Source organism: Anastrepha obliqua, chromosome 4, assembly GCF_027943255.1.
Source record: "Anastrepha obliqua isolate idAnaObli1 chromosome 4, idAnaObli1_1.0, whole genome shotgun sequence".
Classification (NCBI taxonomy): domain Eukaryota; kingdom Metazoa; phylum Arthropoda; class Insecta; order Diptera; family Tephritidae; genus Anastrepha; species Anastrepha obliqua.
The window spans coordinates 70118724-70138547 of NC_072895.1; the positions used below are offsets into that span (position 1 = coordinate 70118724).

Sequence of the window (19824 nt, forward strand, 5' to 3'; positions counted from 1 at the left end):
CAACGAACAGAATAAATTAAAGCAGATAACCTTTAATTTTTTATAAATTAATAATAGTTAACAAAAGTTAGTTTCAAACAAATAAATATAAATCTTTAAATCGCTACATTTTTCAATTACCACAAAAACTAACACCTTTCAGTTATTTTTGGTGGCTTACTTCTGGCAGCCCGCCATTTTGACTATCAGCTGTTCATCAGCCCAGGGAGTGGCAATACTGCCAAGTATTGAAACGAGCTCCTGGGCGCGTTCTCACACAAAATAAAAGAGTTTCGCATCTTATTACCCATGATTGTAGTTATGGTAATGATACTATAGAACTCCACTTGCTACTACTTCCGCATGATTCATGTATTTTCAAAACAAAAATTCTTGAGTACTCACATGAAGTATCCGAGTACAAAAAGTGCTCACTACTCTCAGGGGGTAATTCTCTACAAAACGATCCGCCCGAGCAATGAGGTAAGATTTCTCGACACCTGTGTTGTCATATAACTAAAATGCGCGGCTTACGATTGCTACCGGGATTTGAGTACGGAATTTGCTATTTCTTTATATTACTCGCAGAAATAAGAGATAAACCAAAATTAGTGAGCGTTAAGAGCTTGAGATATTGGCCCGCTGGTCAAACCCGAAAATTCATACACGCAAAATACGATGTATGTTTATCGCAACCTGATTGATTTGATATCGAACTTTTCGATCATTGAATCTGATGTCAAAAACTTTATTATATTACGTTCCCACCAAAAGCAAACACCGTGTTTGCAGGAGTTGTGTTTGGGAGAACTGTCAACTGTTTCCACCGAAATGTGTTTGCAAAGTGTATGGTCTTTGGTATGGTAAGCAGATTTATGATACATTATTTTGCGGCGACAGCACAGCGCGATAGCCCAGCGGCTAGCAATGTGGGCTTCCGATCCGAAATCCTTGGTTCGAATCACAAAAAAAATTTTTTTTTTTTATACATTTATTTCATTTTGTTTTATGATATGTTTATGAGCAGATTTTTGTCATGGCAGAAATACACTCGGAGGTTTGCCATTGCCTGCCGAGGGGCGACCGCTATTAGAAAAATGTTTTTATTAATTTTGCTTTCACCGAGATTCGAACCAACGACCTCTCTGTGAATTCCGAATGGTGATCACGCACCAACCCACTCGGCTACGGCGGCCGTCAATCAAAGACAAATTGCAATCATTGTTGCCATGTTTCGATAAGAATGCAATAATAAATGAGGAAAATGAGCAACATTGCCACCACTTAATAATTAAATTAGACGCAAACCCAACAAAACACGCTTCAAATTAGACGCAAACCCACAAAACACGCTTTGAAAAGTGAGTTTAGGTATGGAGTTGTGTTTTAATTTTGTATGGGATTTGACAGGAGTTTTGTTTCGTGTTTGCGCTAAGAACACGATAGCGGCAGAGAACACGATAGCGGCTGCGGTGGAAACTTAGCATTAGTTCGTATCTGGGCAGCAGTATATCAACTTCAACGTGAAGGAAATGACCTTTCCCCCTCTAGCGTTGAAGTCGCCAAACACGATTTTTACATTGTACCTGGAGGAAGTGCTTATAACTGCCCCTCATCGATCACAAGTGTAGAAGCGATCTATGGTCTGATCGTCCTTTAATTTTGTTCTTCTCACAGTCCTTACGTACTTCATTCCTTAGAAAGAACTTTAAAAGACTGAATATTTGTAAGATTTCATTCTCCATTTTTTATGATGAACGCTTTACGTACTGGCGATCTTTGATATCGTCGCGCTTTTCTTTTGCCTTATCTTCCATTTACTCATATCCCCAAATCATAGTTCCAAAATTGTACTTCGTTTTCTAGAAGAAACTATAAAAATATTTAAAGTTTTGCATATTATCTATTTTTTGATTTTTAATTTTTTTTTTTTAATTGATTGATTTCTCCTTAATATATCCGATTTATTCTTCTTTCTAGCCGGCGCGTGCTGGCATTCGTCTCAAAGCAATGGCAAATGCAGTGAAATTTACTTACGGAACAGCACAAAGGTGGAGTGTTGTCGGTATCCGGAACTCTTCTACACTGACAGAGATGTAACTGATGTGGAATTCTTTTTCGCAACCACCGTTGGTGATGGCATGACCTGCTCACCTTGTGCTTGTAAGTACAGCTCTGTGAAATTTTAACTCACTTGACCAAAGTCGTCGCATACATATTTTCATTTATTTTGAATTTATATCAATTTTCAATCACTCATCACAATTTCAGTGAGCTGTAAGAGCATGCAATGCGGTTGGAATAAGAAGTGCGTCAAGCGCAAAGGCCGACCAAAATGCATTTGCGCGCCCGAATGCGGAGCGGCAAAGCGACATAAACAACGAGGCCAACAGAAGATTTTTCGTGGACACGAACCACATAGTGAAAAATTACGGCTTAACAGGCACATTGTGCTGGAAAGTGATGGCACCAGTGCGGTCAGTGGTGCCAGTGGTAGTGGTGGTGATGGTGTTGTAAGTGGCAAAGCAGGTATAGAAGCCAACAGCGGCTCAACATTCTTCGTCGAAGACAAGTCGCCACGCGACATACGTAGTTTAAGTAGCGAAATTACAAATGTTAATTTAGGTGTCGAACACCAAATGCAAATGCAAAATCAAAACCAAAGAAAAATGATTACAATGCAAAGTCAAAGCCAACAGAAGCCTCAGTTAAATAGACGAGTAGAGAAACCGGGAAGACTTTTGATAACAGCCAATGCCGAACATGATACTGAGAAACCCGTCCAACGACGACTACAGATATTTAGTAATGTAAGAACGAATAGCAGACATCACCGAACTTTTAATCAAGATAATGTCGATGATGAATTCAATGATGAAGACGATGAAGAAAACCAGGACAGTGCTGATGATTCTGAGGACCGTGAACTTGATGACAACGATGAAAATGAAAATAATGATGGTGATATTGATGATTGGTTAGATGATGTCAGCGAAGAGCCGACTGGCAACCATCGCAGAAGTAGCGATGATTCAAGAAGATCCCCGCCGCCAGAGTCACGAAGAGGCTTAAACTTGCCGTCTAGACATAAAACAAATAAAAATTCAAATCACAACAATAAAAAGAGAAGACAACATGAAAACGAAATGGAGCTGGGTAAGCGCCAGCAGGAGAATAGCAACAACAATAATCTCGCAATAATAAAGCGTTTTCAACCAGCGGCATCACCACCATTACCATCAACATCAAATGCCAGACGGCTCGAGAAAGCTCCAAGTCACGATGATGCACTGTTGGCTACAGCACCCATAGCGAACGGTAATAGTGCCAACAACAACAAAGGCAATGGCAAGAGCAACGCTAATGGAGGCAGACAACGTGAACGTCATCACCATCAGCAGCAGCAACAGCAACAACGTAAACGCAAACAACATCAACATCAGAAACAACAGCAGCAACAACAAGAACAGCAACACAATCACCGCGCGCATAAGAAGCACAAGAAGCTTAAGGATCACAATGCTTATAATAATGGCAACAATTTGCGCACGCGTACTTCGTCTGCAACATCCTCGTTGGCAGCCCACAATGATAACATTGCTCCAGCAACAACAACAACAATCAGCACTATGCCCACGACAATGGCTTGGCAGACAACAGCTGCTACCACTCCCGTAAATTCCATGTCGCCGTCTGATGATCGTCGTTTATTAAATCACGGAAGTCATACAGCAAAATCATCGTCATCGTCAGCGTCGACGTCAGCGTTGTCGAGAGCAATGCAACGAAAAACAAGCACATCGTCGGAGGAGTTTTTTGGCGAAGGTGTTTCTGCTGACGTTAGCAAATCATCTCTTAATTCAGATGACTCGGCATTACTCGATGGAATTTACGATAATTTCAATGTTTACGGATTCCCAAATCGCCAATTTGAAGTTGCGGTGAGTTTTGTTTTTTCCTCCCCTTTTGTATAGCATTTTTCGTGTGTGGGACATACAAAATGTAGCTACATTTAGCTTGCGGTTGTATTTTGCATAGATTACATACAATCAAGTTTAATTCTTTAAAGAGTGTCACATACTTGTACATACAAGCATACCTACATATATTTAAATACTCACTTGGGTTGATGGAGAGAAACAGAATGATTGAAGGAAGGAGCTCATGATATGTGTCTACAGCGACAGCCAAGCTGCGCTCACAACCTTAAACAACCTCCCAACCACTTCAAGGGTAGTCGAGTCCTATAAATCCAAGTTGAAGTATGTCGGTAGACATAATAGCCTGATGCTAACTTGGGTCTAGGGACACGTGAGTATCGTGGCTAATGGGACCTTCGACTCTCTAGCTGGATGGGTTCTGAGGCCAACACCTATGCCTCCTCCTAGGATCCACGGGAAACATATATAATTATATGTACATGTAATATATCAGCAGGTGCTTCCAATCGTGTATGTTACTATGAATTGAATAATAAAAAAACAGATTTTTGACAAACGCCGTAAAGAATCGCAATGACCTACGTATCACAACTAACAAGGATTGCCACTAAAACCAAGAACCAGAAAGGTGTCTTATTTCCATTGATGTGGGACTCTCAAATGTGAAAAATGGAATGGGCTGGCAATAAAGTTTATTATAGAGTACAAAGACACATTTTCGCATTTTCGAGATATGTCAAGGCGGTCCACTCAAAGCGCCAACTCGAGTAAAGAGTGTCTTGTTTTCTTCGGTAAAAAAAAAATAATAATAATAATACCAAGTACGCACTCTTAAACCTTTCCTTGCACTTGCTCTATTTGCTACACTCTACTCTAATTTATTTATCCTGGAAAAACAGCTCGGAACGAATGTTTAGGAAAAGGCATCTTAATATTTAACGGTAGCTCGGCTGCCAGTAAAAAAAAAGAGTATGATTCCTTTCCCTTGAAATTCTAAACTTGCGCTGATCTCTATAGGAGATAGTTAATGCAGAACAGACTGCACCCAGGTCATAAGCGCACTGCATGGCAGATGAGCTTAATGGTAAAGATTTTGCCAAATTCTTCCTGCACCTGCTCCTTAAGGGAATTATTCTTCAGGCAAGTCAACGACATGTGGTTGATAGCTTAGTTTGGATTTGGCAGCTTTCGAGTAAGACGTGTTTCTTGATTTTTGCTAAGATGGAAATAGAGCAGTATCGTTCGATGATTCGCTTCTTGTTTTAGGATGGGAAAAAATGCGAGGAGACAAAAACAAAAACTGGAAACACAGCTATATTGGTTCAATGAATTTAAACATGGTCAGAACGCCCGGCAGACGTGGTTACCGAAGAAATCATTCAAAAAGTCCACGGCATGATTCTCGCTGATCGACGATGTAACAGAGGCCATTGGTGTGTCGACAGGAACGGCAATTAGTATTTTACAAGACAAGTTTGCGATGAAAAAATTGTCCGCCCGATGGGTGCTGCGATTGCTCACAAGCAATAACAAGCCGATACGCCTGTTAACTTCGAAGCAGTGTTTCGAGCAATTTAAGCGAGATCCGAAAGAATTTTTGAATCGAGTTGTCACCGTTAATGAAACCTGGATTCATCATTACACCTCAGAAACTAAGCAACAATAAAAGCAATGGGAGGCGAAGACAGATCCATCGGCCGGAAAGGTTATGGCGACGATTTTTTGGGATGCGAACGGCATCATCCTCATGGATTTTTTAAAAAAGAAAGAACGGCCACTGGACAATACTACAGTGAGTTATTGGGCCGCTTTCACAAAAAACTGAAAAAGACACGGCCGCATTTGGCGAAAAACAGGTGCTGTTTCACCACGATAACGCACCAGCACATTCATTCGGAGTTATCGCTGCCAAACTGCATGAATTGCTGCCGCACCCCCTGTATTCACCCTATCTGGCTCCCTGCTACTTTTCCTTGTTCCCTAACATGAAGAAAAAGCTTGCGGTAAAATATTAAGTTCAAACGAGGAAGTCATCGTCGATACAGAGGCGTATTTTAGAGAGTTCCACAAAGTTAAAAACGACCGGAGCGTTTATAAGAAGTTGATCTTTCTAAAAGGGAACTCTGTTGAAAAAAAAAATTTGTTTAAATTGTATCTTCATTTCTAATACGGGTACTTATTGAACCCCCCTCGTACAACCAGCTATTTTTGACTTAAAACCTAAATTTGAAAATCAAAATTGGTTTTTGCTTTTCCTTTTTTGACACTTTTGCTCCGAACTTTTAATGGGATGCTGTATTTTTCCCTGGGTCGATATATTTTTTAACGTACAAGTATAAGCACTAATATTATAAATCCTTTATACACGTACACATGTATACTTAAATTTAGTTTGGTCTAATATATTTATTTTGTTTTTAATAGGTAGAAAATTTCCACGGCCCACATCCAGTCTGTGGTACAGATGGTCGCACCTATAACACGGAATGTCAATTGAAAAAACGTGCCTGCCGCACTAATAATCCATCGCTGACTATCGCATATCGGGGACACTGTCGGAGTGAGTTTATTAAATAATAATAATTGTTTTTAAATTTTTTAATCTAGTGCAAGGAAGAAAATTCAATATTCGAGAAACTTTCCTTGATTTTCTTTGGGTAACTTTCGGCATACCTTAGAAACTAACTATAAAGCTGCAAAGTATCACGGCATTGCACTGCTGTTTCGTTTGCCATTTCTGTATTCAACGTTTTTGTTCTCACGGGGATCTTTCAATTTATAAGTTGAACATTTAAAGTGTTTCATTTTCTCGAAAATGCGTATTTCATATAAGAATAGAACAAGAAAATGCAACACTTCCGTGAATTATATGTTGAATATAATAAAATATGGATATATGAATACGTTAAGGAAAGACCTAAAATTTGATAGCCCTGACACAGGGCAGAATAAATGTGACATTATTGCGAGAAAAATAAACAGCACAACACTACACCACGGACAACTATGAATTGGGAACCTTTCTTCTTCAATGGGCATTAAATGGTAAACCCAGCTTTTCTGCGTGAGTGTCCATCGTCCAATGACCGGTAACCACAGCTACAAGTTTGGAAATTGAATGGGACCATAGACCAATTCAGTCAATCCCTTTCTGGCAAGCTCACCAGCAATTTCTTTCCCCACTATATTTCTTGTCCTGTTACCCAGGTCAGAGAAGTATTATCTGTACACACAAGAGATGTGATCTCCTCCAATTTGAATCTGCACCATGGCGTCATATGAGCCTTGATCACAGCTTGACTATCGGAAAAAATGTTGACATCTCCCTCGCCCCCGCCATCCCTGAGCATTCTGCATGCCTGCGGGATCGCAAAGACTTCAGCCTGAAAAAAACTAACAGCACTCGCAGTTTTAAGGAAATAGATAAGTTGGCTGATTTAGAGAAAATCCGTCAATGAAGACAGACGTAACAGCCTCTGTACAGATTTTCACCTCATTCTAATCCTGCCTACTTCGAAAGATTGCCCCGGAACGACACTTAAACTCCAGTTCACGGATAGAGAAATCTGTCCGAAAATGCTACCATCTCCATCATCTTTTGCGACATGACAAAAGTTCCGTAATGAATTGTCGACTCATTCAGACGATTACTTCCACGAAAAAAATTACAAATTTTCCGATATGATCGACGAAAATTACATAAGCACAAGGAACTGTCTAGGAAGTATTCACTACTGACATCTAGGCGTCACTTTTGAAATATCCTCTATTAACGTTACTTTTTACGACATGTCAAATGTGATTTCAACTCTTCGAATTTGTGGATTTTTTTTACGTTGCCATTTTTTTCTGATTTTTTTGGGAAATTTACATTTATTTTACAATTACAGATTTTTTTCGAATTAACATTCTCCCAAATAGTTAATGTTATAGAACTCGAAGAAGACTCGAAGGACACAACACGAGCTATAAAGGACACTTTCGTGGATTGACTAAATACCGTTCATCTGTTGTTTACGCACAAGTAGCTTCCACGACCCGTCTACTATTTTTTAGTTAACTAAAACTCGTAAATGCCGATGTTTGATTCGAGATATTTAATATGATTCTCTGAATTTTACCGGACATTACTAATTATGAATTGGTTTCTTCCCTTGCTAGCCCGCCTGTGACACAGTTTTTATACGAAGGTCGCCATACTACTTATACACTCGTGGGACAAGATAGAAGAAGCAAAAGCTATCTGAATTGAATACGAGAGACCTAACCATTTATCACAGAAGAAAAAACAAATAAATCCTTACTAGAATCACAAAAGAACATTTTTTCTCTTTATATGCAAATAAAGTCTAGATTTGCTCCTACCAGGGTTGCCTTTTATATTTTATATCACACTACGTGTGATCGAAAAGTTTGGTATTTTTTAGCATAAATACTCATATAACTTTTTCATTTACCTTCATTTGTTCTTTTTTCAGTAACTTGAAAAATTCATCATACCCAAAAGATTTCATGTGATGATTTATTAAGATTTTTAGCGTAGATTATGGAGACAGGAATACAATGATCAGCTAACTTCATTTTTTGGCTTTGAACCACCACAAACGCTGTTACAACAAGTTCTAATGTGGCCTCATTTACTGATTCAGCTGAAGAATAATGGGTCACCTTGTTTGCAGCCCTGATTTGGCACCTAATAGTTTCTTTTTGCTCCAGAACACCAAAAATAAAATGCGACGTTGAAGCCTTTGAGCAGTTCGTTTTGGAGGTATCCCCATCTGAGTGACAAAAGTTATTTGAAAATTGAGCCAAGCGTTCCATTTTCATTATTATTTTACTATGTTTTCATTATTGGGGGTAAAATATAAAAGACAACCTTCGGATAAACTCAAATGTAAAAAATTTTAACAAATGCATTTTAAATTATTCACCGAAGACGGAAAAATAGGAAGGCAAAAAAACAACGTCTTATTTATAAAAATTCAATATTTTTTGTAATATTGGCGGCTGTCCAAAAGTTAATTAATCCTTTCCTCATTTATAGAGTTACAAAAAATGAATTATCAACACTCATCCAAACTAGTGAATCGACTGGTAAGCCAGCAAGTTGCATGAGATGTCAAGCAAATCAAATCATTGGTCTTGCACCTGGCATTAACTATCGGCCGCGAAGCAAAACCAAATTGAAACAGAAAAAGCAATAAATAAAATATTGGCGTCGGTTACATACAAACCATAAATGTTATGAACTATAATAACATATATATGTGTGTATGTATGCACATAAAAAAATAAATAAATAAATGGCGCAGACAATTCTGTTAAGTGTTTGGCCGAGCTCCTACTCCTATTTATGGTGTGCGTCCTGATGTTGTTCCACAAATGGAGGGACCTTCAGTTTTAAGCCGACTCCGAACGGCAACCGATTTTTTATGAGGAGCTTTTTATTAGAAAAAACTGTTTCTTTATCGTTCACATATAAGTAGATAATCTACTTTTTCGCGCTTAACTCAAAATCCGTAATTAAAAAGCGGGATTTCCCATACAAAATTTCTCTCCCAAAATCTGAGATTATAAAATAATCCTAGATAACCACGATACTTTTTAACATATAACCCTGTGTTTTCTGAGTTATCGATAATTATTATTACAAATGTAAGGAGAAACATCAAAATAAAAATTAACTTAAATGGATGCCGACAAAGCAAGCAGGTCTTTGAACGAAATTCTAATAAAATTTGTGCTAAATATTATTAGTTAGGGATTCATTTTACAGAAAAAAGCGTGCGTCCGTAAACGTTTTGTCCTCTTATTACTTACTATAAAATGTAATATCGAATTTCGAATACGTATTACTGCCATAATTCTTTGCAACCTCAGTAAACGTCGCATACGGATTTCCTCCAACTGTTTATTATTATTAGCAGCCAATTGCGCAATTAAATTAGCTATTCCTTCTCCTTGTATTTTCTTCATATCATAAATAATAATTAAAGAAACCAAAAACACCGAAATATTCCACCAAAATAATTTCTATGAGGAAAAATCTCTCAAAGCAGGATTGACAGCTGATTGTCAGTGTTGCAGGTAATCTGCCATATGTGAACGGGTAGATTAATTTGGTGGATTTATAGGTGATTAATGCATATGTGAACGTATTATAAGCCTAACCTAAGTGTATGGTCATACCTAAGTGTTTGGCCAATTGTTTAGCTTTAAAATACAAAGTATCGGATGTTTTGTAGTTGCATGAAAACTATCGACTTCGATAACTATGGTTTGACAGCTGAGAATCGCAAACTGTGTTGACATTTCTGTTCAGTAAGGTTTGGCATGACATTATGGATCGTTGAACGCCTGAACAACGCTTCCAAATTGTAGGAATTTACTTTGAAAAAAAAAATTGTTCACGAAGCTCATAAAGCGTCAATTCATCGTCGTTCTTAACTTGTTGGGTTTGTCTTTCGGCTACGTGGAAAATTTTACCAAAGATCTTGGCTTACGTGGCTATAAAATAAAGCTCGTGCAAGAATTCAAGCCAAATGACCATCGCTCGCGACGCACTTTTGTTGATTGGACTTCTTTAGATTTATTTTACGGATTCATTGGAAAATTTGACTGGTCGAATAGACCATGTAACTTGTAACCGCGACGGACATATGCCAGATATTATATTCAAATATCAAATGCCATGAAATTATCTACCAGATTATAATAAAAAATTCATTCCAATTCCAATTCTTCTGTTTTGCATTATTTTGCCTTGAAACGCTTATAATTTCAAAAACAAGATTTTTTTGAACGAAAGCTTTGACGAAGTTAAAATGTGATTTTTTTTTTTTCATTTGCCACCAAATTTATTTAATCCATGACAATGTTTATGCAGACATTCACTTATATTGCCTCTCAGATCAGCAGTATAGGCAAATATTTGAGTCACTGCGCCTGTTGTGGAACAACCAGACAATTTATATTTAAACAGATAGAAAAGCAAAAATTATTATTTATCCTAAAGCATTAGAACGATATACCTGTTTAATACAAAAAACAAAGCAAAATGTCTTTAGTGGCGTAGCAGTACCAGTCAGGTCTTTGCTAGTGTACGATCGTATATTAAAGATCATCCAAAGTGAGCCTGTAATTTTCCAGCGGTAAAATACTTGTTGCACTCTGATTAAATCACACACTGCCTCAAAACTTTGGGATGCTTGCAACAACAATTTATGATTCCGCAATATATATAATTTAGCGAAAGTAAGTATGCACAAATATAGCTATGTATGTATGTCTGAATGTTAGGGTGCACCACTCTCCATATAAAAATAGAAATCGGTACTCGGTAAACGGACCTAAAAACTTTATCATATCTAAAGACTCCGAAAAAGAATCGGAAAATTATTAAGATTTACGTGAGCTAAACCGATTTGAAATTACCTATTAAAATCGAGTTTTTTTGTTGTAAATAATCCAAAAATAGAGTTTTTTTTTAAATAAAATGAGTTACGAAATTTCCCCTCAGATAATAGAAAAGATCAAGTTTTCACATTTCACATTCTTGATGCTTATTTTGTATTTTTGGAAGATAGGTTTAAGAAAAAAAAGATATTTTCTAGCCCTTCTGTTTCTTGGAAAACTCTTTCACATTCCAATTTTTTTCGCAAATATTAGCACACCTTCGCTACATTAATACAGTTTTTAGACATTTTACTGTAAACTTTTAAGATTAAGCTCTTCTATCATCTGAGGTCAATTTCTGGAAAATAATTTTAAAAAATTTAAATTATTTATAAAAAAAAACTGCTTCCTGGAAGCATATCAACTTGTATAATTCCAGTGCAAAACCCGAACATTTTTGGTGAGGCACCCTAATTTACATACATACCGGCATATAGGTATAAGTGTATGAGCGCGCCAAACAACGTTTAACGCGTGCCTAAAATGTTGCTGCAACAACTAAAAAAAACCTAGAAAAAATACAACAACACAAATGAGGGAGAAATACCCAACGTTTGATGCCATTGTTGTTGTTGCTGCCAGCGTTCATGCCGCCACAACTAACTAATGACTCTGACTATTGCCACGAGCCGTTGCAACAATAAAAGCATCTACTACAACTATTTAAAAGCATACCATCAATAGTGAACATTGTCGCCAGCTCACCACTCGACGAACTAACAACAGGAATTGGCCAACCAAGCGAATGCCGTGATTCGTACAACCAACTGAAGTCTCCTGCAATTGGCAAATAAGAAAAATTGCAACAACATGTCGCTAATGCCACTTGTGGCTTGTTGGCCGTCGTCTGTGCGATGCGTACAATAATTTCATGAAAAATTATATTGCAATTTTGTTAGTGTCACAGATGGCGCCAAGGCGTTGCCACAACGCTGCAATGTTCAATGATAAATTTGACAGTTTATTAGTTGCAAACGAGTGATTCGCTGGTTTTACTGGTGTTACTGTTGTTTTTGTTGTTGTTGCTGCTGCTGCTGCTGGTGATGCAAATGCAGTTTTTTTTTCTGTTAGCTCGTTGCAGTGCACTCCGTGTTATTCTACTTGTTGCTGTTGTTGTAATATGATTCAATTTGGATCGATCGATGGTATGACATGGCAAAAGGTATAACAAAGTAGCTGTTTGGCTATTTTTAGCAACTTGCTTTAAATTGACGTTACTTTTTGTTATTGGTATTGCTAATTAAGCAGCTGGTTGATAATTGTGTGTACGCAAATATTTTTTTGTTAGTGTTTGGTTATCGGTTGTGAGGAGTTTTTCTACAAACGTGTGGATTTTCTTATGTTGCAAAGCAAAACTAGCTATGATGACCAGATATGCCCTGAAAATTAAAAAAGTCAAATTTTATTCGTTAAAAAACATAATACACATAATATAATTCCCGATAGCCTCTCCACTCGTGCCAAAGTCTGAGTAATATTTATTTTATTTATTTATTTAAAAGAGTAACAGTTATTAATAACTACTCCACTTACGAAATAGGCTCTGGCTGCTAGGGCCTTCGGCTTATAGTATCTTAAACTAGAGTAATAATGTATGTATGTAAATAAGTAACTATACAAGAGGATGGGAGAGGGTAGTTAAGGAAGTATTGGTAGATTATTGGATAGTGTGAATTTAAGTGGCGTATAATTTTATAAATAGTTTGCGCAAAGAGTTAAAATTTTAATTTAGTTAGTTTAATAAATTCACAAATTAAGTTCTGTGTTGTTGAGTAGATTCGAAAGTTCAAGGTTAGGATGAATAGCATTTCAGTGTATTCCAATCCTGGGCAGGTATCGAGGAGGGATGTTGTCGTGTAGTCGTCTGAGTTGCAAAAAGGGCAGTCTGGTTTGACTGTGCCGTTTAGGATGTGAACATGGGTGGCTATAGTGTGACCGATTCGAAGGCGTGTAAATTTCTGGAGGTTCTGAGAAGAAATGTGTGTAGGATATATGGGCTTGATGCGAGTAGGATTGTACTTTTTGTAGTGGTGTTGGTAATTAATCCATTGACTATTGTAAGTATCCTGAAGAGATTTTAGTATAATTTTCCGAATATCTTTGATAATAAAATGTGCACTGAAGTTTCATTTCATTTCATTTATTGCCCAAAATCATTTTAACATAGGAGTTTACAAAGTTACGATAAAATTAGATTATTTAGCATTATCCTGCTCTGAAGTGAAGGGTTCTTGGGCGGTTTCTTTGGCTCTGTTCTCTTTGGCTCAGATCTTGTTCGATATCGATTCACAAAAGACGGCCACTGTCCTGACTGTTCTTGAGTCTATGTATTGGAGACTATTTGGCTGACCAGTCAAAAAAGTACAACGTACTCTCCCAAGAGAATCAATATAAGGTGGTGTTGTTCATCAGGTGATTGGTACCTGATTTTCAAAGTAAGAGTATTTGTGCTTCTTTTCTTCTCTCTTTTTCATTAAGGAAAGAATAACATAAACAGCAAAAACACTGTAGAATTGATATTACCTTGCATAGATATGCCTTGGTACTTTCTTGAAACAAGCTTTAGTAAAAACAATATATTGCATTTGAAGTAGCTGTGCCATCTATCCCAATTTTCTGTGGTTCCAAATACCCTTATATTCAGTAAAATTCTCAACTTAAAAAAACAAGCAAAAATACACGTGGCGGTAAGTATCATCCACGGAGGGTTGATTCAAGACAAAATACTGCGCATCAAAGATGTAATTGGTTCTGTGTTCATAAGCCCTGGGCAACATTAATGTCCCATAAACGTCGGAGTCACCTTGTGCGAGCGCTTAACATCGCCAACAGATATAGCAACCTTAAAATCTGTAGATGCCGCGGATGCCTAGTTTATGACGAGTTTATGAAATATGTATAAGTATATATCTAGGCGGCAGCCGTAGCTAAATGGGTGGTTGCGTGATTACCATTTGGTAGTGCAAAGGATCGAATCTCTGAAACACCAATTAATAGAAAAATGGCAATGGCAAACTCGAGGGATATTCAACAACAATTCAAGTGGAACAACCATCAGACGCACACGACAAATGAAAAGAGGAGCTCGGTCAAACACAAATACAACTGAATGTACAATAATAACTATGCACAGAATATTTAGATTTGCTTATGATTTTTTGTATTTTGAAGCTTATCTCTTCTGAAGAGTTTTTCGACGCTAATATCACAAGATTTATGCGAAATGTGCCAAAAATGTATAAAATTGATTTTCAAATAACAACAAATCAAAAATTACTCATTTTTATCAATTATTTCCTGTTACTATTAAAATTTAAAAACAAAACGATATGAAAATGACTTCGGCATTTAATAGAACGAAATATAGAACCACAAGACTTGAATAATGACAAATTTTTTTGGAAAGCCGGATAACAATTAACCAAGTTATAATTAAACATTCATTTCGGCGATTTTTAGAAGGCTTTTTTTAATACAATCACAAAAATGTATGACGCTAACGAAGATAACTCAGTCAACGTTAACTGAATTTAAATGTTCGAAAGTAATAATAAGGCTACGTTTATTTTGAGAACATTCTACCTATCGCTTCTATGCTAAGGATTGCAAATTCAAAGTCAGCTTTCGAGCTAAAACTACGTCACCAACGTTTAAGTTTTAGTCCGACAGGCTATCTTAAAAACATTTATGAGGTTCCGAGTCTGTCTTTCAATGCAAGTAAAAAACAAACAACAAAAAATCAGTCGAACCGATCTACGAGTACTTGTGATAGATGAACGTTGCACATCAACATTCACCAAGACACTATCTACCTCGATTGTATCTCATTTCGCTAGCAGCTGGCGTAATAGCGGCCACTGTTTAATGAGGTTACATGAAGAGCGGATAAGTTTTCACTGAATGGATTTTGTCACAGCTGCAGTTACGAAGAGAGAGGGGCAAGTATCACATGCTATCTCTGTCACAGCCCCATTCGGGTTAAATTGCTACAACGCTGTCTGCACACCTACTTCCTCGAAGTGGTTTAACTTTGCAGGCCAGCTAGACTACTTCCGCATATTTGGGGCTGGAACGGCGGCCACTTTAACCTAATCCAATTAGCTTTACAAGAAGAAGTTCCGAAAATTTAAAATGTGTAATAGTTTTTAATTAATTTAAACATAAGCAAAATTGCCAATGAAATTACGCACACGTTTTTTAACCGAAGATTAATGAAAATTTCTCATTGGTAACAAATGCCTACCTACCTATTTGTACGAATATTTGATACGAGTGATAAAAAACTTCAGCTAATTTTTTCCCTTACTTTCCAGCTTCTTGCAACGGAGTTAAATGCCTCAATGGTCTTACATGTGTTGAAGATCAATACACGATACCCCACTGTATCGCTTGTAAAATTGTTTGCCCTGAAGATGACGCTGCTGCGATGGCATCACTAGCAATTGATCCAATACGCGCTGTCTGCGGTGTCGATGGCAAAACGTATCGTAGTGTTTGTGATATAAATCAAATGATTTGCAAAAGTGGGCGTTCAGTTGCAGTCGCCTATCCGGGACCATGTCGAGGTAAGTGCCAAAAACGCATACCTACTAACTATAAACAAAAAACTAATGACAACAAATGTCGGCAAATACAAAGTCAGCAAAGGGGAAGAGTATTTGGTAATACACTTCATATATATATATATATATATATGTATGCATAAGTATATGTGTGCATGGTTTCTAGAGAGAGCTGTAACTCTTTCATATTTTCATTTCCAATAACAATTGTCTACTGATTTGCGTTTTATTTTTGTTTGCTCTCAAATTGAGTTTACTTGCAACGTGCAATTTGAGTTGCACTTCAAAGTTTTAATCTATACATTGCATGTAACTACTCGTATAAGTAGGTGGAGTCTACGATTGTGTGAGTATGTGAACGTATCGGCATACGATTTGTGCAACACGCCTAACTTGACAACAATTACAGTATTTCCAATCATCTTATTTCTGCTGCTGCTGCAACATTATCTCATGTAATACAATATAATAATAAAATAATTGAAAAACTTATCAATTTGAGTACCGATTTCGTGCCTGTCGTCACAGTCACTGCCACATCCGCCGCCACAATTGCCACAGTTATGCCTATGCGGCGCGCATAACGCAACGCAGTAATCATTGCTGGTGTTTATGTATGCATGTTCCTATGACTGTTTGTTATTCTTTTTGTTGTTGCTGCTCTTTCAATTACCTGACCAATATGTGTGGCTGAATGCTTAACACACGACTGATTGCGCGCCGCCGCACAACGCAATTGCATGCAAATTCGAAAGCAATAAAAATAGCAACAAGCATCAAGCAATGTGGCAGCATTAGCTGCAGCAGTAACAACAAAAATGGCAACATCACCGGTAGCTACGTGACACTCAACCGCATTTTTGCATTTGATTGCCTCTCGAAGCCGAACATACAGATGCATCACAATCAATTCAAACTTGCCAGCGCATATGCACATATATATACGTATATCTCCAGAAAACGTCAATCATACATACTAATACGAATATGTAACACAACACGATCAACGTGGTGTTTCGACAGGAGTTTTTTCGTCAGGCGTACTTTTCTGCAATTCTCAACAAACCTATGAAATATCTAATTTTCTGACTTGCTGCGTACAGAACGCGCCGGCTGGTAAAAACGTTACGTCTGCTATAGGGGCGTTATCATAGCTGCTTGCACTCATTGAAAGTATTGAAAAAGTATCGATGCTACAAAAGCATCGGAGGGCAGTACCCGATACTTACTCGTGTCGGACTGATTCTAAAAACTCACACAGATAAAAATCTTTCCTATCTTATAAGGGTTTGAAAATGTGCCTTTGAGATCTTTCCATTCATGGCGGGTTAACCTTTATGACCAAAAGTGGTGAAATTATGGATCTCGAAAATACGTAAAGATCTATGTATTTTGTCCATTTTTGTCCATCGCAACGTTCTCTTGATTCACTGCTGCTTGAAACATTGGGAGCCTCGGCGTTATGAAATACTTTAGAATAAGCAAATGGGTTCATGAAGTAAATACCCGTCAATCTAGGATCTAAAGTTGTAGCTTTAGCAATGGTAGTTTGTTGGGCCGAACCACTACTGCATAGTTCATATTTTCGCATAACAAAAATTATTGACATAAAAGTAAGTATACGAGGTGTGTTCAAAAAAAGGTGAAGGTTTCAAATTTCGCGGGCTACGTACAATCGACTTTCGATTATTATTATGTTGGTGCACTCGGTGGTGTTCATGGTTTTAGCAATATAGTATGTTTATTTTGTTTGTGAGAGGCATAAACGAGACAAGTGTTTTGCGTGTTCGGCGATTTTCTGCTATTGACTCTTGGCTCTCCTGGACTCTTCCGTTAGGACGGTTGGGCTTCGGTTTCGATGCCACCAGTTATGACCCTTTTAAGCAAATCTGGATCATCGTTGACGTCATTCAACAATTCCTGAGCAATACTCATGCGACGTTGTTTTTGGTCGAACTTCGAAACTTCTGATAAGTCTGCATACATATGTATATGGAAGGTGTAAACCAGGCAGAGCTTTCCAAACACAACGCTTTCCATTTATTAGTCGGCATGACAACTGAGACATACATTGTTTGCAAATTCTAATGGCCTCCCCAATAATTATGCCAATCACATGGGCCTAAATTGGCGTGTTATCATATCGCACTTGTTACGTTAAAGCGTAACAACTCAAAAAGAAAAGGAAAAGAGTAACCACTCAAAAATTTGTTATTTTAGCGCAACTACTAAACAAATAAGAATGAAACAACCGTTATATTGTTTTTAAAGATATTTTCGTGCAATTACATATTTTTTCCCTTGTAATACCTATATTATTAATATTTACGGAAACAGTTTTTCGTCTCTACTGAAAATGTTCAGATTTTGAGTTGTTACGCTTTAACGTAACAAGTGCGATATTTGTCTTCTCATCATTTGTTAATCTGTAAATTCATAAATTCATTAAGTCAACATTTTCTAGCGGTACGCCCGCATCTTGAAATTCGATATTGAACAGGGAAGTTTCCTCTACTGCCAAGTGAATAACTTTGAATGTCTCTCTGGCCGACTACCTACGCCTACCATATCGTACCTGAAAATATATATAATATATTTTTTTTGTATGCAACCCTTAAAACCACAACTATGGGAAACCAAACAGTTCTAAATGGACCACTTCTAAGTTTAGGGACTAGCCTTATATCCTGTTGATTGTCATATCAAAAGCTGGATCTATAGGTATGGTATTCTTTAGCAACACTTCAACTTAAGAAGGAAAAGAAAGGAATAGCCGTTGACAGCGCGGTTATTCAGTTACAAATACAATACATGTTTGAAAATATTGTGGCCAATAAAAGGAAAACTTTCAATGGAAAACTTCATTTAATTTCCGACAGTTAACTTTACAATGTGCTTAAGTGCCTGTAACAAAAAGTACCTCACCTTCCCATTTTTCTGACTCAATGCTTCGATGTGTTTGTCTGCAATTTTTCAACCATCAGCTAAGATGTAGGGCCCAAACTAGCATAGTCTCAAATTTCTTAGCATCATTACCGGTAGTTCTACATTAATGGCGAAGATATATAACGGGTGATTTTTTAAGAGCCATAGGAAAGTTTTTCAAAAAAACACACGTAAAATAAAAAAAAAAATTCATGCAATTTTTATTTAAGTCGATAGTACAGTCCATATAATTTAATGTTTGAAGATTATTTCATGCAAATGTTGACCGCGACTGCGCTTCAAATGGTCCATCCGTTAGTCCAATTTTGACATACTCTTTCCAATGTTTCGGCCGGTATCTCAAATATAAATGCTTTAATGTTGTCTTCCAATGCGTTAATTGAAGCAGGCTTGTCTGAATAGACATGAGTTTTAACATAGCCCCATTGATATAAAAATGAGCTTCATCGCTGAACACAATTTTTCAATAAAAAAGTGGATCTTCGGCCAACTTTCCAAGAGCCCATTCACCAAAAATTCTGCGTTGCGGTAGGTCGTTCGGCTTCAGCTGTATTTTGAAAGGCCTAAATCCATTCGCAAAAATTGCCACGTTGTTGAGTAAGAGATGCCCAATTGCTGCGAACGGCGACGAATCGATAATTGATGGTCATCATTAACACTGGCCGATACAGCTGCGATATTTTCTTCAGTTCGCACTCTACGTAAGCGTGTTGGTGGTTTGATGTCCAATAATGTAAATTTGGTTCTAAATTTAGTCACAATAGCTGGAATAGCCGCTAGAGTGGGTCGATTAAACTGACCATAAAATGGAAGAAGCGCGCGATAAACTTTCGTAACAGAACACGCATTTTTATAATGATTCAATGATTTGCAAGCGTTGTTCGTTTGTAAGACGATTCATGCTTAAATTATAGACCAAACTGAAGATGTTTGACAATGAA

General features: G+C 37.4%; 1 protein-coding gene across 3 annotated transcripts in view; it reads left to right on the forward strand.

Annotated features, from left to right (window-relative positions):
* The window catches only part of LOC129244908 (uncharacterized), a 107674-nt gene that overhangs the window by 61405 nt on the left and 26445 nt on the right, over nt 1-19824 (forward strand). For all 3 annotated transcript variants that reach the window (XM_054882812.1, XM_054882813.1, XM_054882815.1), the window contains 4 exons: nt 1960-2142; nt 2251-3920; nt 6345-6480; nt 15689-15940. In XM_054882812.1, the coding sequence (XP_054738787.1) occupies nt 1960-2142; nt 2251-3920; nt 6345-6480; nt 15689-15940 (2241 nt within the window). The remainder of the gene's footprint in view (nt 1-1959; nt 2143-2250; nt 3921-6344; nt 6481-15688; nt 15941-19824) is intronic.